At 34.2% G+C, this 26,004-nt stretch overlaps 3 protein-coding genes across 6 annotated transcripts; 1 reads left to right on the forward strand and 2 right to left on the reverse strand.

Annotated features, from left to right (window-relative positions):
• Positions 1-6,706: 6,706 nt before the first annotated feature.
• On the forward strand, positions 6,707-12,451 carry LOC149400964 (glutamate receptor 3.5-like). The gene is made up of 4 exons (XM_089611303.1): positions 6,707-6,960; positions 7,420-7,869; positions 7,982-8,667; positions 12,059-12,451. Exons 1-2 carry the CDS (start codon positions 6,840-6,842, stop codon positions 7,785-7,787), a joined length of 489 nt encoding a protein of 162 aa, XP_089467429.1. The 5' UTR covers positions 6,707-6,839; the 3' UTR covers positions 7,788-7,869; positions 7,982-8,667; positions 12,059-12,451.
• Positions 12,452-13,520: 1,069 nt separating this feature from the next.
• On the reverse strand, positions 13,521-15,701 carry LOC149400965 (B3 domain-containing transcription factor VRN1-like). Of its 2 annotated transcripts, none has more exons than XM_089611301.1 (7): positions 15,475-15,701; positions 14,850-15,240; positions 14,628-14,740; positions 14,252-14,534; positions 14,031-14,159; positions 13,827-13,945; positions 13,521-13,751 (listed from the first exon to the last, which is right to left on the reverse strand). In XM_089611301.1, the coding sequence occupies exons 1-7, from the start codon at positions 15,535-15,537 to the stop codon at positions 13,662-13,664; spliced, it is 1,188 nt and encodes a 395-aa protein (XP_089467427.1). In that variant the 5' UTR covers positions 15,538-15,701; the 3' UTR covers positions 13,521-13,661. The 2 variants fall into 2 exon arrangements, with proteins under 2 accessions (XP_089467427.1, XP_089467428.1); XM_089611302.1 differs by having other exon boundaries at positions 13,615-13,732; positions 15,475-15,700.
• A 5,602-nt stretch (positions 15,702-21,303) lies between these two features.
• LOC149400966 (B3 domain-containing transcription factor VRN1-like) lies at positions 21,304-24,156 on the reverse strand. Of its 3 annotated transcripts, none has more exons than XM_089611298.1 (7): positions 24,027-24,156; positions 22,847-23,156; positions 22,592-22,764; positions 22,228-22,507; positions 22,018-22,146; positions 21,802-21,917; positions 21,304-21,706 (listed from the first exon to the last, which is right to left on the reverse strand). In XM_089611298.1, exons 1-7 carry the CDS (start codon positions 24,087-24,089, stop codon positions 21,458-21,460), a joined length of 1,320 nt encoding a protein of 439 aa, XP_089467424.1. In that variant the 5' UTR covers positions 24,090-24,156; the 3' UTR covers positions 21,304-21,457. The 3 variants fall into 3 exon arrangements, with proteins under 3 accessions (XP_089467424.1, XP_089467425.1, XP_089467423.1); XM_089611299.1 differs by having other exon boundaries at positions 22,330-22,507; positions 22,835-23,156; XM_089611297.1 differs by having other exon boundaries at positions 22,835-23,156.
• Positions 24,157-26,004: the final 1,848 nt, after the last annotated feature.

Raw genomic sequence — 26,004 nt, forward strand, 5'->3', positions numbered from 1 at the left:
ACTTTTTTTATAGAATATGGACAATATGGATGTCCAAATGCTCATATTGTCCACCACTGCTCTTCATCAGTTACCAAAAAAAGAAAAAGAAAAACCTAACATACTTTTTTTAGAAATTTGTAACTAACTAAGCAACTATTTTGGATCTAGCATACGTTTGACAATTTTTAGAGATATAGTCATATGGATTATGTGACAATAATTAAGGTCTGATTTGCCCTTATTTATTAACAAATTCGTCACTTTCTCTCTCTCTTATTTGTTTTTAAAAAAATTACATCAAAACTACAAAAATTCGTATCTTTCTCATACGAACTCGAAATTGAGTGATTTCAGATCCTACAAATTCGTTGCGTCGAGATCTTAAAAAACAGACCCATTGTGTTTGATGAAAAATTGATGCATCATATTTACATTTCCATTTATTTTTTTGATAATTTCAAAAAATTTCAGTTATTTCCATATTTAAGGTAGTAACGTGATTTTTCTACATCTATGGTATTAAACATGGTTTTTCATCAAACACAATGGATCTATTTTTGAAGATCTCGGCGTCACGAATCCGTAGGGTTTGGAATCACTCAATTTTGAGTTCATATGAGATATATATGGTTTTTGAAGTTTTTATGTAAAAAAATGTAGGAAAAAAATAAGAGAGGGAAAATGACGAATTTGTTAATAAATAAGGGCAAATCAGACCTTAATTATTGTCACGTAAACATGTTGGTTATTTTCCTAAAAATTGTGCAACGTAGGCTAAAAACAAATTTCATAGTTTCATTTTGGCTATTTTACTACACTGCCTGTTTTTTTAAGGCATTGTAGATTTGTAGTCTAAACTAAACTATAAATTTCAGATGTAGTCAATGTTTGCAAATGTTTAGGAAAATAGCCAATGACAATTATATTTGACTTAAATATTCTTATATTAAACATGTTATAATTAACAAAAAAAATGTAAATAATTTACAAATTCGACAATTAATGATAATTAATGTACCAATTTGTGAACTCCGGCGGAATTCTACAGTAGTAGACATGATTTTTCATCTAACACAATGAGTCTATTTTTGAAGCTCTCTTCGCCACGAATCCGTGGGATTTAGAATTACTCAATTTCAAGTTCATATGAGGAATATATGGATTTTTGAAGTTTTGATAAGAAAAAAAAAACTGTATGAAAGAGAAACAGTGACGAATCACTGTAGCAAAAAAAAATTGAATGACAAAATGAAAAATTTAAATGGCTTATTCAAGTGACACCTCGTCTGTTTGGCTATTTTTTAATAAGTTTCTAAACGTTGGCTATAATTTTGCGTCTTAAGCTCTTATTTGGCGGACGAAGTTCTAAATTTAAGGTCCAAAATTATAGTTTAGGGATTTGGAGTTTAGTTTGGCGGTCCTAAGTTATTATTAGGTGTCCATAGTTCCAAGTTTTGGGTCCAATGTTCTATATTTTGGGTCCGTAGTTCTTATATGGGGTCCTCATTTCTAGATTTGGAATCTAAAATTCTTATTACGTGTCCAAAGTTCTAGACTTATGGTCCAAAGTTCTAATTTGGTGTCCTAAGTTCTTATTAGGAGTCAAAAATTATAGATTTGGGGTCCTTAGTCCTTATTAGGTATCAAAAGATCTAGATTTTAGATCCCAGGTTCATGATTTGGGTTCAAAGTTCTAGATATGTTGTCCTATGTTCTAGATTTAAGGTCTAAATTTCTAGTTTAGTGGTCTAGAGTTTTTGAATTTGCAGTCCTAGTTTCTCTTTTGGTTTTCAAAGTTGTATATTTGGTTTCAAATGTTATAGATTTTGGGTCATAAGTTCTTACTTAATGTTAAAAGTTACAGATTTTGGGACCTAAGTTCTACTTTAGAGTCCAAAGCTCTATATTTTGAGCCCTATGTTCTTATTGCGTGTCCAAGGTTTTAAATTTGTGGTTCAAAGTTCTAGATTTAGGTCCAAGGTTCTAGATTTTAAGTTCAAATACGTCCAAAGTTCTTATTTAGGATCCATAGCTCTTATTTTCGTTCTTAAGTTCTTATTTCGAGACCTAAGTTCTTATTTGATGTCTAATGTTCAAGATTTGGACTCCAAAATTATTATTAGGTGTCCAAATTTCTATATATGGGATCAAACATTCGAATTTGGGAACCTAAGTACTTTGGGGACCAAAGTCATAAGTTAAGGGACCAAAGAGAGGAGTAAAGACTATGGCTTCACGAGTTCACGTTACGGTTCGGATTCATGGAAATTCAAACGATTATTATCATTCACACTTTGCTAATCACACTCACGTTAATCATATTACCAAATCTCTTTCGAGCATCTAGCAACCTAAACCTATGCTAGAATTTTTTTCGTTTCAAAGTCTATTGCTGAATGGTCAAATTTGATGACGTGACATTTAACCTAAATTTGTATTTCCGTTTTAACCTTATATATATATATATATATATATATATATATATATATATATTGTTATTTTTTTCCTTTTTAGATAACGAGAATTTTGTAATAAGCAAGTCAACTACGATTTGGTTTGTGAAACTAAACCTTACCTAATATATAGCAACATATCTGTTAAAAAAAAAGACTCACATTTTACGTTGTTGACCAATTATATTTAAAATTTAAAAAACAATCTTAAATATCTAAAAATGTTAAAATTACTCGAGCCTCCTCAATTTAGAAGTTTTTGTTTTTGAATACCTCACTTTTCATTTGTATTTCGAGGATTCCTTATTTTATTATGAAGATAGCTCATTGTTTTACACTTTTATATTGAAGTTATAATATCATTAGACTTATTTAATAATTTTTACGGTTTCATTTGTTTTTCTTTTATTAGTAGTGTATAGATTCGGCAAAACTATTTTAAAATCGAAACGAATGAGATAGTGATAAAATCTTATAAAAAAATCAGGTATTAATGAAATTTTATAAAATTAGAGACATGTTGCGATATTTCCGTATGCAAGTGCACGTCGTTGCTCAAGTAATAAAGTTCGTAAGTACGAGTCGACCCTACGAGGACTTTGCTTAACCAATAATTAAATTAACTAGAAATTAATTGAACTTAAAAGATGGAGAAGAATGATTATCACTAAATTAAATAGAGCAAATAAAGACGGGTTTTGCGATAAGGAGAAGGCAAGGACTATGGTTTCACAAGTCAATTCGATGGTTTGGATTCATAAAAAAATAACGCATGATTTACAAACTCATACTTATAATCACACTCACGTTGATCATATCACTAATTCTCTCTCAAGCATCTAACAATCTAAACCTATACCAGTATTTTATCTCTCTATATCAACTCCTAAAATCAAGACAAACATTAAACATATGAACGTACACACAATTCTATAACAACCTAGCTATGTCTAACTAGGAATGTATTACAGTAATTCAATCTAAGTATATAATCAACCTAATCTTTCTAAAACATCAAGTCAGAATAAATATCATGAACGGGACAGCTAATCTCATCCAAGCATTAAGAATAGAATTGAATTAAACAAAGCAATATAGAGCGAATACATACTTCAATAAATTAAATGGAATCCATAACCATGTTCAAGACTTGCTACATCATAGCCTTTAATTAAGGGGATTAGTTCATAGCGGAGAAGAAAACAAACAGAGAAAATAAATAAAAGTAATTCATAACAATAAACCAAAAAAAAAGCATAAATAACCACGGAAGTTCCAAGGATAGAGACACTAGAACAAATATAGGCATCAGGTGCGACGAAAATCACACTCGGTGCCCAAAATGTCGCATCCGAATTGCAGTGGTGAACGACAACTAATGGTGGTCTTCTTCTCCACTTTCCTTTTCTCTCTCAACTAGCCAAATAATAAGTAAAAACCTAAAATAAAACATTCCTCCTTATTATGAGGAGTCTAATATATAGAGTGTTTTGTGGTATTTTCGATGGCTTTAGAGCCTTAGGATCAGATCGAATGGCTCAAAACGGAGTAAAGACGCGAATCAGAAAAGTGCAATTTTTTTGCACTGCGCGGCGCACCCTTTTGAATTTTTTCTCTTCGCGGACCGCGTCTGCTGCTCGGATGCTCGATTTTCGGATTTCTCGTCGGCGCGGCGCGCCACGTTTTTTTTATGCGCACCGTAATTTAAACGCTCATAACTCTTAGCTCCAATGTCCGATTCTTGCAAATAAATATGCGTTGAAAAGTTAAGAGAAAGATTTATCCAATGGTAGAAAGAATTATTCCAGAATATTTGATAAAGAATCTCAAAATCATGCATAAGATGACGCCGTGTTTATTGTTCCGCTCTAACGTGTTCGAAAAGTCTTCGAATCTCCTCCAAATTGCTCCTAACGTAACGTGATGCTCAACAAACGTCCTTAATACTCAAATACTTTCTCAAATCTGTAATAAACTAAAAAAACACATCAAACACACAAAAAATAACTCGAGAATGCATGAAATTCAAGCCGGAATATAGGAGTTTAACGCGTACAAAGCTCAGCTATGAAGGCATTTGAAAAATCACCATATGAAAACAAAGGCATACTTATATGGAATATTTTCCAAAAGTTGGGAGTAGCTTGGGCACCTCCCGTGGATTGCATGGGTCCGTCCCTACCCATTATATAGACTAATTTATGAAACTTCTATAATTTAATATAACACCCAAATTTCAAGAGATTTATGTAAAATTATTTTTGTGTATATATATTAATTTTTTGTGTTTTTTGTTATTCAAAACATGTTTCTCATTTTTTGGGTGATTACCATTGACCTAACTCCTCAAATTACAATCTCACTAATGTTGAGCATTGGTGACTGCATTGAGTGAAAATCCTCTGCGCCTCACTAGCACACTTGTTCTCTTTTTCAGATGACTAGAGACTTGGGAATCGACTTGCTGATAAGGCAAATAAGGGAACCAGGGTGGTGACAATTTTCAAATCCATGTGTGGTCATAGACCTTAAATCTTGCCACATAGATTCTAGGTATTTATTCCAATTTTGGAATTTAATTATGACGAGTTTTAATGTTTCGTGGGTTGATCAGACTCATAACCATTTAGTTATTTATTGGTAACCAATGAGCTCGTGACTCTGGAAGGTTAATTTGGTAGTAAATGTTGAGCTCGTGACTTTGAAAAGTTGATTGATGAACACGAGAAGTATTTTCAGGTAGGAGGAGAAGAACAAAAGACTTTGATGAAGAATGAGCAAAAGTAAAGGGTGGGTTTTTAGGTAGACTCACAACTTGTGTCTTTGTCACGGTCTGTCGCTCATGTATCAGGGATTATGGAGGACGCTTTTAAGGGTGGGAGCACTGGGAAGTGTTGCGGTTGCCATATATGCTGAATAAATTCAATTGATTTTTGGCGACACCGATGATGTAAGCATCGAGAGAGCAGCTATTAACATAGACTTTAATCTTGTCATTCCAGAGAAGAGCAAGGCCTCCACTAAATCCGATACGATCGATGTAAATTCCATTTGAGAGTTTAGTGGCTTGTTTTAGAGAGGCAAGTTAAGTGCTGAATTTTTTAATTTTCATATAAGAAAATGAGGTCGGGATAGAGGGTCAAGACATGATACTGCATGGATACGGAAAGCCAAAGCGATGACAAGAAACAAACAAATTCGATCATTGCTGGTTGTTTGGTGTAGAGATGTCCCAAGTCGCGCGCTCTTCCATAAAGAGACGGACTGAATTGGGTTTGGGGTAACCATCGAATCCAGCCCGAGTTCTTAAAAAAAGTCTAGCCCCGGGTCCAATCAATTTAGAATATTTTTTTTAAAATATATTAGACTATTGTATTTGTAAATATATGGTTTTACTCAGGGCCGGCCTAATACATATTGAGGCCTTAGGCGAGAACACAAAATTAGGCCTTCTTAAAAAGAGTATCAAAGAAACGATGATACATTTTAAAAAAAAATATAATCTTCAGCTATAATTATTATTTTATGTTCTCACGGCTCATAAAGGAAAAAAATAAGACACAAATAAAAAGATATAATTTAACTAACCACAGCTCTCTAAGAAAAAAAAACCCAAAAAAATTAGACTTTTAAGAAAATAAAATATAAAACATGATTTTTCTTTTGTTTCCCCAAATTTGTGGGAAAATCACAGCTCTCTTTCTTTTCCAAGCTTTTGGAAAATTTCAATTCCCTACTTTTTTTTTTCTTCAGTGGCACACACAAGCAAGGTTACAAAAAAAAAAAAAAAAATGACCTTTGAGATATGCTATTTTTTTTACACTTTCACTTCAAAATTGGCTTTGTATTTCTTGTAAACAAAGGTCCATTATTATTTATTAGTAGTATAAGTGATAGTCATCGTACACACTACTACGGATAGTCTTTTAAGTTTTAAAATTGGGCCTTTATTTCTGCCAAAAATTAATGGGGCCTTAGGCATTGGCCTAAGTTGCCTAAGGCATGGGCCGGGCCTGGTTTTACTCTTAAAATTGAAGCTAATGATCAATGATATAGCTTTTAAAATTAAGAGTACACATAGATTTATGTGTAGTTTTTTTTTAAAAAGGCTTTATTTTGAGAATTTTTTAAAGGTTCGTTTTAGGCTCTTTTAAGTCCGGGTCAAGATTGAGCCTCCAATAAAGTCTGGTTTGGGCTTGCGTGTCCAGTGGGCTTGAGAAAAAGGACTCGCCAGACAGCTGACCTGTTCCTGCACGTTGACTTTTGAAGCGTGTTGCATCAGATGTTGACAGCACGTCTCCCAGTCCGAAACCCAGAAATGGGTCACCCTCTTCTTCTTCAAGGCCTAAGAGCGTGAATATCGGAGTTTTGTTCACATTCAATTCGGTGATCGGAAGGTCGGCCATGCCGGCGATTAAGGCCGCCGTGGACGACGTCAACGCCGATTCAACCATTCTCGGAGGGGCCAAATTGAATGTCGTTTTCGGGGACACAAATTGCAGTGGATTTGTTGGCACCGTTGAAGGTAACAAAAAAAAAAAAAAAAAAAAACAATTGCCTTGAACTCTTTTATCAAAGAACTGATTTTTATTTATTTTTTTGGTATTTTGTTTAAGAGCCGACATATTGCTTTTCAATAATTTAGAGTTTAGACATGTTGTTGGTTCTGAAAAATGCTTTGAGCTCACAAAGAAGTCACCTTTGTACTCGATTCTTCTATATTTAGATATATAGCTTTTTTTCGCTTTGTATAATAAAGAGATCATTTGGTCACATGATTCGAATATTTTCAAAGGCTTTGTCTTTCCTTAAGCTTTGTTTCTTTGCTCTCTAAATGGTTTTCCTTCATTTTTTTTAAAGTTCATATCTCTTGAATGAAAAAAAAGTTTGTTTCTTTAGCATTGTTGTGGAGTGAAACAAAAATGATGTTTAGAAGGGGAAAGAGGGAGAGCAATTAATGACTATTATGCCCTCACGAATGTAGCTTTGCAGCTGATGGAGACAGAAGTGGTGGTGGCGATCGGGCCACAGTCGTCGGGGATCGCCCACACGATCTCCCACGCCATGAACGAGCTCAAAGTCCCGCTCTTATCGTTCGGCTCGACCGACCCGACCCTTTCGGCGCTGCAATACCCGTTCTACGTGCGCACCACTCAGAGCGACCACCACATCATGTACGCCGTGGCAGACCTCGTCGACCACTTCGGGTGGGAAGAAGTGATCGCCGTCCACGTCGACGATGAGTACGGCCGCAACGGCGTCTCCATCCTCGGCGACGCCATGGCCAAGAAGCGCGGCAAGATCGCTCGCAAGGCCGTGTTCCTGCAACGGAAACAATTTATTTGCGTTTGACAAGAAGAGCAATGAATTCAAAACCTCTTATTGAGATGATCAGACTTCAGTCTTCATACACGGCTGTGTTTTTGTCTCCCAGGTAAGTTCTTACCCTCTATAACACCTATATATCAAATTTATCGTTTGTTTTGGAAAGGAAAAACAAATCAAGTATTAACCTTTTTTTTATTTTTTATTTTTTGGTAAAACAGAGGCAACATTCTCTCCCAAAAAAAAATAGGACAAGTAAACGATAAATGTTTACGTAGCTGCTTCAAGTTATATTCCCATGACACACCGGGTTTTGTGCATCTGCCGATCTGAATTGATCCAGTAGTTATTTAATTTTATGAAGTAGATGATTACTAATAAGGCTAAGGAAGGATTAAAGTGACGACATCCAAATTGATACAAAATTTATTTTGATTATTTTAAATTCTAAATTTTCTAAGGGGCGTATAAGTAAAAAAAATATTCAGGAGAGGGGTAAATATGAAAAAATATTATATAATTTTGGGCTAAAAATATAAAATATTAAGGTAAAAATTTAATTATTCTATAATTAAGGGGAAAAAAATTAGTTTTTAAGAGTTTAGGGGCATTGGTTCATCTCTCGGTTGCATCGCCCTTGTATATATAGATATATATGTGGCAAATAGCGACGGAATGAAGGAAAAGTAAAAAAAAAAAAAAAAACATCAGAAGAAGAGAGAGAGGCGGGAGAGAAAAAGAGAAGGAAAAAAAAACCACGTCCGAGATGAAGATTATATGATAGTATCAATAAAGTATTACGATATCGCCGATAGTATCAAGAAATTCTAGTCTACTAGTTCTTCTACGGGCACTCTCTCTCATTGAACATCCGAGTCCGTAGCCCGGTCACAAAATCTGTATTCAGGTACGTATGCTTTTTTATTTTGGTGGAAAGAAAAAGATACGAGAGTAAATATTCTTTGTTTTTCTTCTTCGTAGTTTATAGTTTATTAATACCCAGATCTCTGTGTTATTTGTCATGGCGTCATTTTTCGTATGGGAAAAACGATAATCCAAATGTAAAAACGACGCAAAACCGGAGGACCCCTCCGCCAGGACCATCAAAACCAAAGGATCCCGCCGGTAAAACTCACAAAACCGGAGGATCCCTCCGGTAGAACCCACAAAACCGGAGAACAACTCTGGTAAAACTCACAAAACCGGAGGATCCCTCCGTTAAAGCTCACAAAACCAGAGGATCCCTCCGGTAAAGCTCATAAAATCGGAGGATCCCTCCGGTAGAACCCACAAAACCGGAGGATCCTTCCGGTAGAACCCACAAAACCGGAGGACACTTCTGATAAAACTCACAAAACCGGAGGATCCCTCCGGTAGAACTCACAAAATCGGAGGATCCCTCCGGTAAAGCTCACAAAACCGGAGGATCTCTCCGGTAGAACCCACAAAACCGGAAGATCCCTCCGGTAAAACCTACAAAACCGGAGGATCCCTCCGGTAAAATCCACAAAACCGGAGAATCCCTCCGACCAAGTTTCCATAACTTTGCATACTCAAAATTCTATAAATATCTCCCTCATTTTTTTACCAAGGGGGAGAATTTTCAAGAGAACAAAAGCTCTCAAAACTCACAAAAGCTCTCAAAGCACTCAAAAGATCGGAAAAGACCAAGAAAAATAAAAAGACAAAGGTGGAGAGAAGAGAAGAAGGAATCAAGACCAAAAGAAGAGAACGAAAAGAAGACGAAGAATCCGACTATTGGCGAAGTGACGAGAAACCGGAAACCATTTTCCGGTGAGACAAAGACGACGAGAATAGAAGAACTTCACCACGCCTAACCTACGTGCGGTCATAGAATCCGGACCCTAAATCGAACCACGGACGGTTCTGAATGCTAATCCAATAACGCGATTAACATTATTATCATTAATATGCTACTACTGATAATATATCATCTGATTTGTTAGTTCGGTTTTGTCAGTTCGACTGAGATCAGCGAAATACATGTCTGTGTATAAACTTTTGTAGTAGTTTTACAATTCATTGAGTAAAGAAACATCAAGTCATAATATTGCCTCTTCTCCTCTGTATCTCTCTCAAATTCTAGTCCAGTGTCATGATATTGTTATGGTATCCAAGCTAGTTCTTCAAACCTTCATTTTTTTTTCCTTCTTCTCCATTGCTGATCAATCCACAAACTCAATCATTCACAAGTCAAACACAGATGTACCGAAATTCTGTCTCTTCACGTCAATCCGTTCAACCTCCGACTTTATCAGAACAACAATGAATTCTAGACTCAGCGATTTCCTCATCGGCTTGATTTTCTGTCCTTCTAAATCTCTTGAATAATCCGTTGGAGCTACTAATCGGATTTCGATTCCTGATTTGTCATGTGGAAGAGGCACGATCTTAAGCTGTCTGTTTGCTTCAATTTCCGAGTCTATGGTAGGCCATGTTGATAGAGTATATTTGATACCTGCATTGATGTTTGGAATATCTTGGAACAAGCTTTCGCACATCATCCAAAGCAAAGATTGCTTCAGTTGTGATTCGTGCTCCAAACTATGAAGAAATGAAGCTCAACATGATCGGTGTAGGCTTTCAAGGCTGCCTCAACTCAGAACCACTCCGCTCCAAATCCGTCTCAGCCTCGACAGAATATCAATTCACAAGCCTACGCCTTTAATCATGGCCAAGGTCAGCATCGAATTGGCCATGATCAGTGGGCCGATCTGTTATGAATAAGATGCTATTGATCGGAAAATATGGGCTCCGGGCAATTCGAGAGACCCGTGGCTCTCCCACAAGCCTTTCACAAGAATATTTTCCAAAATGATTCAACACCTTTCCCCCACAATTTACTTCTATTTAAAGACTAATACAATTTCTAATTGTACTATCTTAACCCCCCTAATTTTCTAATATTATCTAGTTTCCCTTATATCTAATATCATATCAAAGTCACGTCACAACTGTTCTAAAAAGATGAGCTTACAATAGGTAATCGTTCATCCTTCCCCGTAAGTTATCTACCAATTGTGGCAATCTGCTCCTGAAAAATACTTCATGCCCCTACCATCACAAAGAATTTGCTTCACATGGCTCAGTTTACGAATGATGATAATGTGCCAATCGAATTTTACCAAGACAGTTGTCTTGTTAAGGACAAGGCTCCGATGACAAGTCCGCGGGTTGGAGCTAATTAGATATGGATTCTAACAGGTCAATCTCAAAAAATTGCCTTTGCCTTTGAAACTAAAGCTTCAAGCGTTTGTACCATGTGGCCTATTTCCTTTTTATTGTTCCTGATGAACTGTTTCTACAGATTTCATGCTTTATTTTGGTATTTTTCTTTATTATTTTGACCCTTGCCATGCTGCAATAGATTATAAACTCACATACTTTTAGTGATGTGGGAATCCCACATGTCGATTCCATACCTAACAATATGTTAGAGTCAATTAAGATTGCCTCCAAGTCTAGTTTTAGAAAAAAGATTCGGAAAAATCATTCACCTTCAAGAGCCTTGGGTGCATTAGTTTCCTCCTTGGTTTTGAAGCCTCACGAGACTCCTCCTACTCAAAAGAAGTACCTGAAGGATATTCTCATCAAAACCAAACATGTCTAACTCGAATCCTTGTCCACCATCTCTCTATCGAAGCACAATAGGTTCTCTTCGATTCCTAACCATGACCAAACCTGATATTTCTTTCGCCATTAACAAGCTCAGCCAGTGTCTCCAAGCTCTAAAAGTAAACCATTGGACTACAAACACCCACTTCGGCGTCGTCACTGTGGCACTCTATCACAGTGAACCTGGCCGCCAATGTCGATGCCAAATGGGCGAGCAACTTAAATGACCCAAAATCAACCATTGGATTATGTGTGTTCTTTGGAATCAGTGATCGCTTCCTGTTCCAGGAGGAAGCAAAACGTAGTGTCACGCATCTCGATCTCCCTTTTACGACTTCAAAAGCTATATGGCTCGTGTCTCACTCAACATACCACAATTTGTGCATTTTTGTTCCTAGCTAAACATGGTCTCCCTACTTTGGATTGAGGGGGTGAATTAAGCTATTATTGATAGTATAGTATCTGAACGGTTAGTTAATGATTGTCAGTTTAGATTTAATGGCTGAGATCAGCTGAATACCTGTGTATATAAACTTCTGCTACAATTCATTGAGTAAAAATACATTCAAGCAAGAAATCGAGATGTGGTCCAGGTTTATGATATTGTTAATCACAACTACTATTATATTATAAAATTTGCTTTATACTTTTATTTTTTGTAGGGAAACGGTTTGCGTTCAATCATATGGGAATTTTCAAACCCAAAAGGACCAAAATCAAGAACATGTACGGCGAAGAAATCGAGATGTGGATAGAGCAATATCCAAGCAAGAGCCCAATAAAGAAAATTGTTGTCCCACACAACGGCGAGTCCTTCATATCCCATGGCGATGTGGATTCCAGATACAACCCAGACCGCCCCATAAGCGTGATTGTTATGGCGGGAACAGAGCAAATTGGCATTTTAACATCTCCAAATATTACGAACCGCAAATGCATCACGATCTCGACCGAAAAGAACAGCGTCGTTATCTGTATGTACTGACACCTCAGGTCTATAACAATCATTGTTAATTACATGGATTCTCGACAAATAAATTTGGTCACTTTGTTCATTTTCCAGGCTGTTTATCTATTTATCCACCTCAGAACATATCATCACTTATTGGCTAAACACTCAGTTTGCCATTCTGTCCTTGGTTGCTGTATATATATGAAACTCTTGAAACTTGCAATAACTATCTTTGTTCCACTTTTCTTTTTTCTTTCTTCCCCTTAGATACTTTCTTTTCTCATAGCTAGGCTTTTTTTGTTGAAGTGATACTAGAGGCAGCTTCACAATGACCAAGTTACTAGTGTAAGTATTTAATTAGGCTACGCAGCAATGCAAAATGAACCATTAATATCACAAGTGAACTCTGGAGTAATCACTCTGCTGAGCTCAAAATGGATGTATTAGGTATTTTGGATTATTTATACCGTATACTGCCATACATATATCCATCCATATGCATTATATATTTAAGTCGATGTTGGACAGCGGGCTTGATTTGGTTCTCGCTCATCGTCATTCTTCACAGGTCAATTTTTTTTTTTTTTTATATATATTATATATGGCTAAGATGTGGTCGAGACCTATATATATATATATATATATTTGTCCAAATTAAAGGTTTAACAAACTGTGGGTTCGAACCTATTCCTTCCTATTTCACAGCTACTCGGTTGAAGAAGCAATATATACAGCTAATTCTTCTACCAATCATCATTCTCAAAATAAAAACAGGAAACGAAATAAAACTCATGATTATTAGAGGAAAAAAAAAACCTAATTTGCAAAAACCAAAAACAAATAATTTAACACTACATATTATACGGCCAACCACAAGTGTTCAAAATGCCTCAAGCCAGTGCAATTACGTAAGACGAGACACAGTTTGATAAGAAATACATTGGTTCAAACGAGAGGAACATCTAAATGATTAAGAATCAGAAAAGTGCAAGTCAGCAAACATGGCTAATACAGACCCAACCATTACAAAAGAACCATCTATAATTTTACATGTACAGACTGAAAACTATGGGAGCATTCGATCCACCAAAAAGCAGGATTCCATGTCTCTATCGAGTAACATAACAACTCAAACTTGGTCCCTAAATATCGAGACTTTAAATACGGCCTGGTCTCTCTCGATCAGCTCGAAGATACACGAATCTCTCTGGCTCAACGAGTTGTCCTTCACAAACGCAGACCAACCTCGAGAGAACTGTGCGGAACAATTTCCCTTGGAATGATAGCATACCAACTTCACGTCCCAAGATCGCTCACCCACCTGAAGACTCGCAACTTGCGACTTTGCCTCTATATAACTCCTTGAAAAAGAACCTGGTCAACTCTGCCCGATCGAGCAAAGACTAATATAAGAGATTTATGAACCGGATACAATTTGGATTTCCAATTTTTTTTTTACTACTATTTTAGGTTCTAACCAATGCATGCATAACAATGGAACATGACGGAAAATCCACTTGAAATAACGGATGTTTTGAACGGAATTTGCTTGCTGCTTCGGAGGCTTTGCTACACCAATTGACTTCAGAACTGGTATCTACTTCAAGCTCAATCATAAGAATGCAATGATATACTCAAGATAGTTGATAGTTTACACATATATGCATTATACACTTATTTACCATCCTTTTCATCTAAAATTTCCTCAGGCTCTTCACTAGCAGTGGATTTCTTCAGCAAAGGCATTACAGCTTTTCCAGTACTCGCATTTCTCTTAGGGGATACAGGTTTAGTTTTCTTCGGTCCAACCCCTGAGAAAACATGAATATTCCAATCGGGATTGAATGTTTTATTCTTTTGGCAATGAAAACAAAACAAAAAAACGGTTGGCTACAATGCTTACCGGGTACCAAAGTGGAATCGGCATTTCTATTTTCTCGGTAGATGGTAACTTCAAATACGATCGATTTGGTCGTCTTAGTCATCGCAAAGACACAAAGATCGCCTCTTTTGAGAGCATTGTCTTTAGCAAAGGCCTTCCAACCAGCACAAACCCTTGCTCTATCGCTACCCTCTTTGAAAGTGTACGTCACAGGCCAAGACTTGTTTTTCTCGTCTACGACTTTGAGGATCATGAGCTTACTACCAATCCCGATATGAGATTTGGCAAAATCGACCGGGATAGACTTCATGAAAGAAATAAAAATATGTATGAAATAAATACAATGATATTTCTTTAAAAAAAATATAAAAAAATTTGTACTCATGCATTTGTTTACCATTGTGACTTGGACATAGGATGGTTGAACGTGAAGGATAAAATAAGGGCGGTTCAATTTAAAACCGCTAATCCTCTTTAGAGCTTCACACTTTTCTTTTGCGCTCAACTTCCCTGTAAATCAACTTTTAAAATGCCACACTAAACATACAAATAAAAGATTGCAGTAACCACTGTTTCATCCAGTTTTTATGTAAAAAAGAATAGTAAGGACTAGGCTGACCATTGAGCGGACTAGTTCTCGTTCTCGGCGGCGGCGATTGTGGTTTCTTTCTTGATTTAGTAGCACATGGCCTTGGACACGTGTCCATATTTTCATCGTCTTTAGGCTCTTCCTTCACTTCTTTGCCGAAGCAACTGTAGTCAATTTCTACGGTAGTATCATCAAATATGGCCACTTGAAATTGGGAATTCCCTTGATACCCAAAAACCAAAAAGTGGCCAAAAGCTATGGAATAGTGCTTTGAGAATTCAGGCCAGCCTTTGTCAATCCACACCTTGCCGTCGCTAGACTTGGTCAAACCGATCTTCCAATTCAAATCACATGGAAGCCTAAAGCAAGCTTGCTCTGTTAAACTTTCACCACATTTCCTCACAATATTCTTTGGTATTTGCTGCCACATTTCGACACCAAAGTAATTAAATTTAAATACGTGATTACATATCAGGATTACACTGTACCGCAATGATATTGAACAAGATGATTCTCTGGTTAGGCAGACTATCTCTTTTTTTTTTAAAAAACATCATAAAAGGCTAACATGCACTGAAGAAATATGCGTTTTGCAATATAAAAATGATGATATGCTGCGTTTTATACTAACTCGGATATCAAATGAAATGCTCACAATTTTGTTCCTCTGTAGAGCTTTTCTTTCAACTACTACGAAAAAATGAGGAACTTCACTCATCTTTGATGCCCCAAAGCAAAGACTGGAGAGCCTCGTTATGGTTTAGAATCAGAATCATAGTCGGACTCGGAGATATATGATAACATGACTTTGCTTTTCCACTTTGCCCGAGGAACACAGACATCATAATATGACTGTAGATATATGATAACAGAATCAGAATCAGAATCAGAATCAGAATCAGATATATGATAATATGAATCGGTCATTTACACTTTCATCATTTTCGAGGTAATTGAAGACCACGCGGTTGTACCAAGGATCGAAATACCGTTACCGTTACCGTTCCGAGCCTTCGAATTTACTGGTAACCGCCCGTACCGTAAATGAATACCGGGGGAAGCGAGAAAAAAAAAGGAAACCGGTACCGTTGAACTTACCGTTACCGTAGAGGAATACCGTCAAATACCGGTATTTACCGAGGGGAATTCAGAAAATAAATATACAAAAAAATATACAAAGTACGTAGGATAAAACAAGTCACAAAATTTCTTCATAAATCAATAAACAAGTTCATCATAACCTTAATCATCACTAACTAATCACAAAATTATCAAATAATTCGGATTAAATCCAAAAAAATTACAAACATCAACACAAAATTTCTAAAATTAAAAACAAGTCACAAATTTATTCATAAATCAATAAACAAGTTCATCATAACCTTAATCGTCACTAACTAATCACAAAATTATCAAATAATTCGGATTAAATCCAAAAAAATTACAAACATCAACACAAAATTTCTAAAATTAAAAACAAGTCACAAAATATCTTCATAAATCAATAAACCACTTCATCATAACCTTAATCATCACTAAATAATAAAAAAATTACCAAATAATTCGGATTAATTACAAAAAATTAGAATCATGAACACAAACCTTAAATCAACACTACATTTAAGTTCACAACTATCAATTTATACTTAATCTTCAAAAATTATCAAGAAATTTCAAGTTTTAAACTCAAAATCATCAAAAAATAAAATTTGGCCGGGAAGTGGACCGGGAAACGGGTTACCGGCGGGATCTGGGAAGATTTGGCCTTCGTCGCGTCGGGAAATGGGCGGGACGGCGGGATCCGGTCGGAAACCGGTCGGAAAGCGGGCAAAAATGGTCTGGGTCGCGACGGTTTTCCCGGAACCACCGGAAAGTTCCGGTTTTGGTGGTTCCGGTGCCGGGGAGCTCCAAAAAGGGGGAACCGGACCGGTTCCCGTCCGGTTCCCCCGGTTTTTAAATCCTTGGGTTGTACAACTTTACGTTAAAGTCTCGTGAGTTAAGTAAAGGAGTCAAGTTAACCTAATCACGGTCAGTCCATGTATATCCTTTTTTTGTTTTGAGGGACAGCACATGTATCCTGTTATCACTTATAAAATGATTTTTGCAAAATGATCGAAATCCATTGTAAGTAAAGGAGTCAACGTTATGTTAAATTTGTTTCTTTTAAAATGATTGAAATTTGAAATACATTGTAAGAATCATATTAATAATAATTATTTAATTTTTAAAAACGTGTCTATTTTAGTCTTTTAACCATAATATATTTATTTTACCAAACACTAAATCAGTTTTTGTTACCAGCAACAACTGTTTTATAAACAGTTTAACAAACACCTGTCAGTTTTAAAAAAAACAGTTTTTTTTTTTAAACTGAAACTAAAAGCACTTTTTAAAAAAACAAAGCTGTGCCAAACGGTGCCAAGTAATTTTTTTTTTTTAATTTATCATATATCTATTTTTAATTACTTTGTTTTTCCACTTTGCCCGAGGAACACAGACATCATAACATATAGATTATAGACTGTAGACTAGAGATATAGACGATTCTTGATATTACTTATATATTGAGAAACCGTATTGAGCATTCTTTTTTGTCTCGTTATAATTTAATTACTAGGCAATATTTTTCGTAATAAATTAACGAAAAAAATATCACTCATCTTGTGGATTTTAGTCTAATATCTCTTATATATTACGCATTTATAAATTTATCACAATCATATCATAAATTATTCAAAAAAATTGGGTAACTAGTTAATTAAAACGTTTGAGATTGCTATATAGCTAATATTTCATAAATCTTAAGCAAATAACTATAAAAATGACGTGATATTTTATGATTTGTCTTTTCATTGAAATAAAAAAGTGAGGTATTTACATCAATTTATATGTGTAAATACATGAACGTGTCTATTTATCTAAAATTTATGAAACGTTGGTTATATAGCAATGTAAAACTGTAAATATCACTATATAATTAATAGACCCTGAATTAATTATATAGATAGATGATATTTGTCATCCAAGGAAAAATAGGGACAAAAGTATGGGGCCGCCCCTAAATATCAGTTCTCAATTATAAATAGATTTCTATAATAATCATAATTATTAAAATATTATCCATGATCGATTTTTTTTTGTTAAATTACCAAAATATGCATAAGAAAAAAAAAAAATTTATCTTATTAATTTAGATTAGGCTTGATCAATTTAGGTCATGATTCCTAGAATACGTAAGTTAATGCCACCGAAAGTATCATTCCGGTGGCAAGCGGTATCAGAAGGTGAGCTTATGATAGATCGACGGAACCGGAAGTGTGCCTATAGAAGCCATGCCTTCTGCTAAGTTCCGCAGGTTTGGATTTTTTTTTATTTATTAAATCTGGGCGATTGTATTTGAAATCCAACGGTCCATATTGCGTCTAATAATAGTTTTGATAAGATTATTACGTTATCGGAAATACCATTACCGATAACACGGAATTTTCAATGTTAACAGCCGAAAGTTTTGGTTTCGATAAGGTTCAAAAGTGTGGGTCATCGGAAACAGTCCTTTCGTTGTCGTCGGTTGCCTATGATGATGCTCACTGCTTAAACTATCCCACTTAATATAACATAATTATATCATGCTTACATTGATAAACTAGAACGCAAAAAGAGAATCAAAAAATTAATAAAGAGATAATTTTTAACATTTAACAAAACAATATCAGAGTTAATTTACCATAAATGTTATATAAAATTTATATTAGACACTATACCTTGTGTTATCAAGTCAATTATACAATTTTATTACTAAATAATCCTTATGTTCTCCAAAAAAACAAATACCAAATAACTAAGTATCCATGTATGAAAATAACATTTGACAAAAACTGGTGGGATATGAATAATGATGGACATTTGGTCTGAACGAAAATTTTGTTCTGGCCGAACTGAAATTTCAGTCTTTAATGGACCGAAATTTTCAAGTTTAGATAAAGATTAAATTTTGGTGAACTGTAAGGGAACATTCCATATTGGTTAACTCCGTCACTATTTGCAAAACAAAAAAAATTTAAACCAAAAATATAATATTTTTTCTAAAAAAAAAAACTTGTTCGGTTGTATCGAAACAGTACTGAAATTCTAGTTACGAAAGCCGTACCGAAACATAATTTAGGTACCATAAACAATGCCAAAACGAAACAGACTACCGGTTTTGTTATGTTCTACTTGCCAATGATCATATATGACTAATAATAATATTCTCCTATATACTAATATCACTAATTATAAAATAGAATTGGTAAGCTTGGTGAACTATGCTTAAAAAATGTTGGAATAATATGTATTAAAGAATATTTAATACCTGGTGCTAGGCTGATTGTGGCAATTAGTTGAGTGGGGTCCACTCATCGAAATTGATTAATTCTAGCGTATTCGTAATCCTCGTTGCAACGAGTTTAAGATAAAAAAAATTATTTGCCAAAATTGGAGTTAATGAGAAATTGATGTTCAAAATGTATTGAAAAATATCAATATTTGTGAAGGAAAATGAAATCTGTTGTGGTTATAAGTGATCTCACAAAATGCCAACATGAAATGGGAATGAGCAAATGAGTAATGTTATATAGCTAATTTGTTTAAAAGGGTTTGAGTTCTCAAGGGTGATCTAGTTTTATTGAGGGACAATTGCTTAGGAAAACCTAAGTCCACCACGTGCGCGTGCCGCCGCGGTCCGGGCGGAGCCGGCTCGTTGATAGGGCTGGGCCTAACTATTATTTATCCTCCCAAAAATATTTTGTTTATTCATTTAAATAAATATTTGGTATTAAGGCAATGGTTTAATTAGCTTGTAAACGAGCAGTAATGAGGCTACGATTTTGTATTTTAATATTGTTGTAAACGAGCTTTGATTGCATTACCGTTGTGTAACCACTCAACATTTATGTGCACTAATGTGGTCGAGCCTTAATGCTCTAAGGTTGAAACCGTTGTTGCCTTGCATATATAAAGAGGTTTGAGCTCTCATTCCAAATTACACCAAAAGCAAGTCTTTCTGAATATTCTTCTCTCCCTCTCCGAAATTGTTTGGTCTTTCCCTTTGTAGTCCGGTGATAGTTTCTGACAGTTATTCTAGTTCACCAAACCCGAATCTTATGGTGCCAAAGCTCGTCTTGTCCGCCGTTGTATCCTGGGAGGTGGTTGCTCGTCGATTCTAGCATTTGTGAGAGAGCAATAACAATTTAAAAAACTGTCCAACAGTCTTTGACCTTCCCTTTCGTCTTTTTCTATACCGGTTGAGGTTTTCATCCGGTTTTGTATTTGCTGATCTATTCTTGTCTATATATTTAATTTATTTAATAAATTCTATTTGCAATTTGTCTTTTATTATTTTGATAATATTATTTAAATATGATATTATTATTATTAACTACAAAAACACCCTACATGTATTTTTTAACTTCACTATTGTCAACTTAGAAAAATATATGGATATGAACTATTGAGAAAAAATATTTTCGATGATAAGACGATTATTCTCGCTCGCTGACGTAATTGTTTTAAAACGGAACCATTTTATCCTTAATTTTTACAAAAAAAAAATATATAAATAGTCAATTTAAATGTTTGAAATTGCTATATGGTCAACGTTTTTTAAATCTTAAGTAAATAATCATAAAGATGACGTGGACTAATAAATTAAAGTGAATATTTATTAAAAATTTATGTTTGTAAATATACGAAAGTGACTATTTATCTAAAATTTATGAAATATTAGTTATTTGGTAATGTCAAACTGTAATTGTGGCTATTTAAATGAACCCTAAATTTAAGAGAAGTTTTCTCAAGCTAATCACTTTCGGGATCCAAAATACTTCAAATTTCGCCAGTGTTCATTGAAGTGTCAATCGTGGATAAATGTACTACTTTTATATATTGATTACATTTAATGATCTAACATACTGTATAGCTGTTAATTCAAATAATTTTTTTTTTTTTTTTTGCAAATTTATAAAATTCTCATTGTGCAAACTATCTATAATTATTTATGATGATCCCCATTGCAAAGTAGCAATTGAATTAATACTACACCTGTCCAAAATTGAAAATCTACACATGCTTTTCCAATTTTAAGTCTTTGTCACTATTGGAAATAAAAACAAATCTAAAAAAAATAAAAATTCAATTTTAAGATTAATTTTTTCAGATTTTATCAAATTTTACTTAAAAATAGCATGATATTCTAGCAAATTTGAAAAAACAAAAGTCATACAACAATAATAAACAAAAGTCAATTAATAAATATCGTTTATTAATTGTTTAAATCATTTCGTTGAAATGAGCTTCGGTGATTATTAAGCTTTAGCGGCTCAACATCAAAATATTTAATGGGGCAGTACTCTATCGCACAAAATTTAATTTTATCTTAAAACACGAACCATTAGGACATGCATTGGTTCAAAGTCAAACAAGTAAAACATATGATTAAATAGGCAAAGTGCATAATTAATACAGACATCAGACCCATACATTACAAAAGAGCTATTTGTCTCTACACAGACTGAAAACTACAAGAGTCTTCAATCCACCAAAATGGACCCAAAAACAAAAAGCACAAAAAGATTATATGTCTCTATCGAGTAAAAAACAACTCAAAGCTGGTGCCTAAATATGGAGACTTGAAACACAGCTTGGCCTCTATCGATTAGCTCGAAGATACACGAATCTCTCGAGCACAAAGAGTTGTCCGCCATAAACACAGACCAACCTCGTGAGAACTTCGCAAAGTTGTATGAATGGTAATACAGCAACTTCACATCCCAAGACCTCTTACCAACCCGAAGACTCACAACTTGTGTCTTTGCCTCTAAATAACTCCTTACAAAAGAAACCGGCAAGCGCTGCAACGTAACCCAATCGAACAAAGGCATAAGATACTCATCAACGTAACACTATTCTGATTCCTATTTACTTTTCGTTTATTTTAGTTACTTACCACTCTGATATCAATGCGACTCGATGGAAAATGCACTTGAAAGAATGGATGTTTTGAATGGAATTTTCTGGCCGCTTCAGAGGCTTTGCTAGTCCACTTGACTTTGCAGCTGGTATCTACTTCATGTTCAATCATAAAAATGCCAATGTAATATTCTCAAGCTTGCAATAAATACGAGATAGCTTATGCACATTCTACATATATACACTTAATTACCATCATTTCCAACCAAAAGCTCGTCTGGCTCTTCCTTAACGGCTGATTTCTTTTGCGGAGACATTTTGGCTTTCCCGCTACTTGCATTTCTCTTCAGGCATGTGGCTTTTGTTTCTTTCGACCAAACCACTGGAAAAATAAAAAATTAATTAATGTTCCAATTGGGATCGGATTATTAATTCTTTAGGCAATGAAAACAAATAAAATTACCGGGTAACAAAGTGAAATTAGCCTTTCCATTTTCTCGGTAGATGCTAACTTCAAATACGATCATTTTGATCGTTTTAATCATTGCAAAGGCACAGATATCACCCTTTTTTATAGCGTTGTCCCGAGCAAAGGCCCTCCATCCAATCCCGAACGTTGGTCTATTTAACCCGTTGAAACTGTACTTCACTTGCCAAGACTTGTTTTTTCCATCCACAACTTTGAAATTGACATGCTTAATACCTCTCCCGAGATGAGATTCTGCAAAATTCCTCGGAACATTCTTGACAAGAAAAAAATGTCATTTAAAAATCAATGCAGTGAAATTTCTAAAAAAAAAACGTACTACGCAAGAGAAGTTGTTTACCAAATAAATTCTTGTTTCGACATGGGTTGATTCCATTCGACAAATAAAAGAAGGAAACTTAGATTCAAAACCAGTAACGGACTTCAGAGTTTCGGACCTATTTGCTGCTTTACAACACAAAAAAGGAGTAAATTTCTCACTTTCGCTTCGTTTACCAAGCGAAATCAACTTTCCTGCAAACCATATTTCAAAATGTTATAAGATACAAATAGTTTCATCAAGCGTTAACAAAATAATTAGTACCACAAGATTGACGTGAACTCGTTCTTGGCGGCGTATCGACCCTTTCATTGTCTTTGTTGAAGCTTTTGTAGTCAATCTCTATGGTATGATCATTAAAAATGGCCACTTGAAATTGGGAATTCCCTTTATACCCAAAAACCAAAAAGTGGCCGAAAGCTAGTGAATAATGTTTTGAGAATTCGGGCCAGCCTTCATCAATCCATACTTTGCCGTCGCTTGATTTGGTCAAGCCGATCTTCCAATCCAAACCACATGAAACCTTAAACCAAGCTTCTTTTGTCAAACTATCTCCACATTTTCTCACAATCTTCTTAGGTATTAGCTGCAACATTTCAACACCAAAGAATATAAATTGAAAACACGTGTGATCATATACAGATTACATTATCTCGCAAAGTGGTCCAAAACAATCTCGATAGTTAGAGATAACCAAAAATGAGATATTCCAAGTACTCATACTCTCTAAAAAAAATTCCTCAACTATATAGTTTTTTTTTTTTTTTTTTTTTTTACTTGGCTAGGAAAGTGATATCTTTCATTGATTAAACTTCTTTTAAAGCTTCAGCCTCCACATTCTTGGTGGCCCACTTACATATTTAAAGTTCTTTGAAATCCACATGAAGTTAAAATCAACAAAACATGACAGTAAATAGCAAACCAGTTTTCCTCTCAGCTTCCAATCTGGGATATAATCTTCATTTTGAGGCCTGGCATGAATTGGCACTACCGGAACAGATGAGCAACGGTTTCTCGTGATTGCATAACAAACAAACTATCGGTCGATTTCGTACAACAAGGAGGTCAATCCTTGACACAAAATTCGAAAGACTCCAAAAGTTTTGGGACTTTTAAAGAATCAAAATTTACTAAATCCTAGCTATATGAAAAAAAATAGTCATTACATGAGTTACTTGTCCTTCAAGTTATCTGAAAGCTTCAGCAACACAATTTCTTAGAATACACCCACATTTCTCAACAGACTTTTTCAGAGAATTTTTTCCGGCACATTCAAGACAAAAACATTTTTTTTTTTTTATGAACTCTGTGATGAACGGTTCGTTTGGATAGCTTTTGTGAGAATCAATAATAAGAACTTAAGAAAATCACAACACAACTTTGCGTTTCTATATACAAGTATGACGATGTGATATTTTATAATATTAAATAAATAAAAATCAGACAAAATGCTCACAATTTTGTTTCTCTGTAGAGCTTTTCTTTCGATTATGGAGAAAAACTTTGGAACCTCTCTCATCTTTGACCGGCCAAGCTTCCTTCAGATCGTCGGAGAATGGGCGTCGTGTTCTTTTTCTATTCTCTCTCTCTCTCTCTCTCTTTTCCTTGTTCTGGACCTCTGGACAGTTCATATCTTAAAAAAATGTTTGAGTAAATATTTATATTATAACAAGAAATGATAGTAATATTTATTAGAATTTAAACTCTCCATGTCATGAGTCATGACTCATGTCCAAAGGACCAAAACCTGTGGTTTTCAATATGCAGACAGTACTTGCCTTGACTCGAGGCTTGAACGTTGAATGAACAGTAAATTTTTGCAGAAAGCAGATTCCCAGTCGAGGTAATAGACTATTACCACTGTTTATGACACTAAATTGTGCATAAAATATGAATAAATAAAAAATCAATCAAAAACATATTTAGGTTATGCACATTCTTGAAATAATTTACATCACTAACAAAAATTTATATAATAAAAAATAAATCGAAAACTCACGCCAAAATGAATAGTGTTGCAGGTTACAAGTACAACAACTTATCTGAAATCTATTTTATGAAGGAATACGTGAAGCTCTCATTCCGAAATTGGAGTTAAAAAAACTATTGTGATATCATGGACACTTTGGTTGATGCTTTATTTTACCGTTGAATTGTACTTTTGGTTTACTGTAAAAAAATAAAAAATAAACAAAACAAAAAACTTGCTATTGTATGTGGCTATTTAACTTTATCGTATATTAAAAAAAGAAAAAATAGTTTGAAAATTTATAAGCTTAAGAAATATACTTAAAATATGCTCTACGAAAAAATTCAACAAATTCAATATTATTATTATTATTAGTTTAAGTATATATATATTATACACACTAGGTTGAAAATCTACAAGCAATAAGCTACAACAGAACCACATCAAGCTTAAGAAATATATTTACAAAACATATGCTCTACGAAAAAAAGTCAACAAATTCAATATTATTATTATTATTATTATTAGTTTTAAGTATATATATTATACATTTAGGTTGAAAATCTGCCACAACAAAACCACATCAAAATCAATACGTTAGAATTCAGATATTTAGATCATCTTCGAACTCATAATACTAAATTGATACAACTTTAACACTAAATTAATACAAAATCACATCAATCATCAATTACATGAAACAATATTTTCATCTCCAACCCACAACATCAATTTCTATGCCAAAAAAAATATTATCCTTTTACATTTTTCAATACTACTTCATATCAATCATTCTATTAATTTATTATATCAATAATATGCAGATCATCTTGAATCCATAACACTAAATTTGGTACAACTTTTACACTAAATTAGTACAACGATCACATCTATCACATAAAAAATTGTTTTCACCTCCAACCTACAACACCCAATTTTCAAACCAAACGAATATTCCATTTTTATACTCTTCAATATTACTTCATATCAATCCCTCTATTAATTTATTACATCAATAATATTATATTATTTCTTTATATCAACAATATCAAATTAATTTATCATAATATTAAATATTATGTTAATATCACAAAATTAATTAAAAAATCACCTTGAAAAAAAAACATATTTTGGGATTATATTCATAGGTTAAGGATCACATAAACATAACATTTCATAGATAAACTTAAATAGTCAAAATAAATTAAAGTAAAAAATAAAGAATAGTATTGTTCAAGTAATTCAACTTTGTGTTTTTATTTATTATGCACACATTTGTATTTTATTTTCTCTATAATGTCATATTTATTAAGTTTAATTTTTATTGGGATTGTACTCGTATTTTTATTGGTATAATTGGTGTAGTATTTTAAATAGTATGTATTACGTTTCATTAATATTATGTATTTTATTAATGTTATCTTATTTACTCTCTTTTTAATTAATGATATGTAATTTATTTTTA

Source organism: Urtica dioica, chromosome 4 (assembly GCF_054948205.1).
Source record: "Urtica dioica subsp. dioica isolate 48M chromosome 4, U.dioica_male_clone48M_v1_H2, whole genome shotgun sequence".
NCBI lineage: Eukaryota > Viridiplantae > Streptophyta > Magnoliopsida > Rosales > Urticaceae > Urtica > Urtica dioica.

Bases quoted from the DNA above. Each gene is read 5' to 3' on its own strand.
- LOC149400964 (XM_089611303.1), top strand. From the start codon at position 6,840: ATGCCGGCGATTAAGGCCGCCGTGGACGACGTCAACGCCGATTCAACC. The intron at 6,961-7,419 runs GTAACAAAAAAA...TCACGAATGTAG, and splicing joins ATTTGTTGGCACCGTTGAAG to CTTTGCAGCTGATGGAGACA.
- LOC149400965 (XM_089611301.1), bottom strand. From the start codon at position 15,537: ATGAGTGAAGTTCCTCATTTTTTCGTAGTAGTTGAAAGAAAAGCTCTA. The intron at 14,535-14,627 runs GTAAACAAATGC...TCTTTCATGAAG, and splicing joins CCTATGTCCAAGTCACAATG to TCTATCCCGGTCGATTTTGC. The intron at 13,752-13,826 runs GTTAGAACCTAA...CTCTTATATTAG, and splicing joins CCATTGTTATGCATGCATTG to TCTTTGCTCGATCGGGCAGA.
- LOC149400966 (XM_089611297.1), bottom strand. From the start codon at position 24,089: ATGAGAGAGGTTCCAAAGTTTTTCTCCATAATCGAAAGAAAAGCTCTA. The intron at 23,157-24,026 runs GTGAGCATTTTG...GAAATGTTGCAG, and splicing joins CTCTACAGAGAAACAAAATT to CTAATACCTAAGAAGATTGT. The intron at 21,918-22,017 runs GTAATTAAGTGT...AACATGAAGTAG, and splicing joins GCTTTTGGTTGGAAATGATG to ATACCAGCTGCAAAGTCAAG.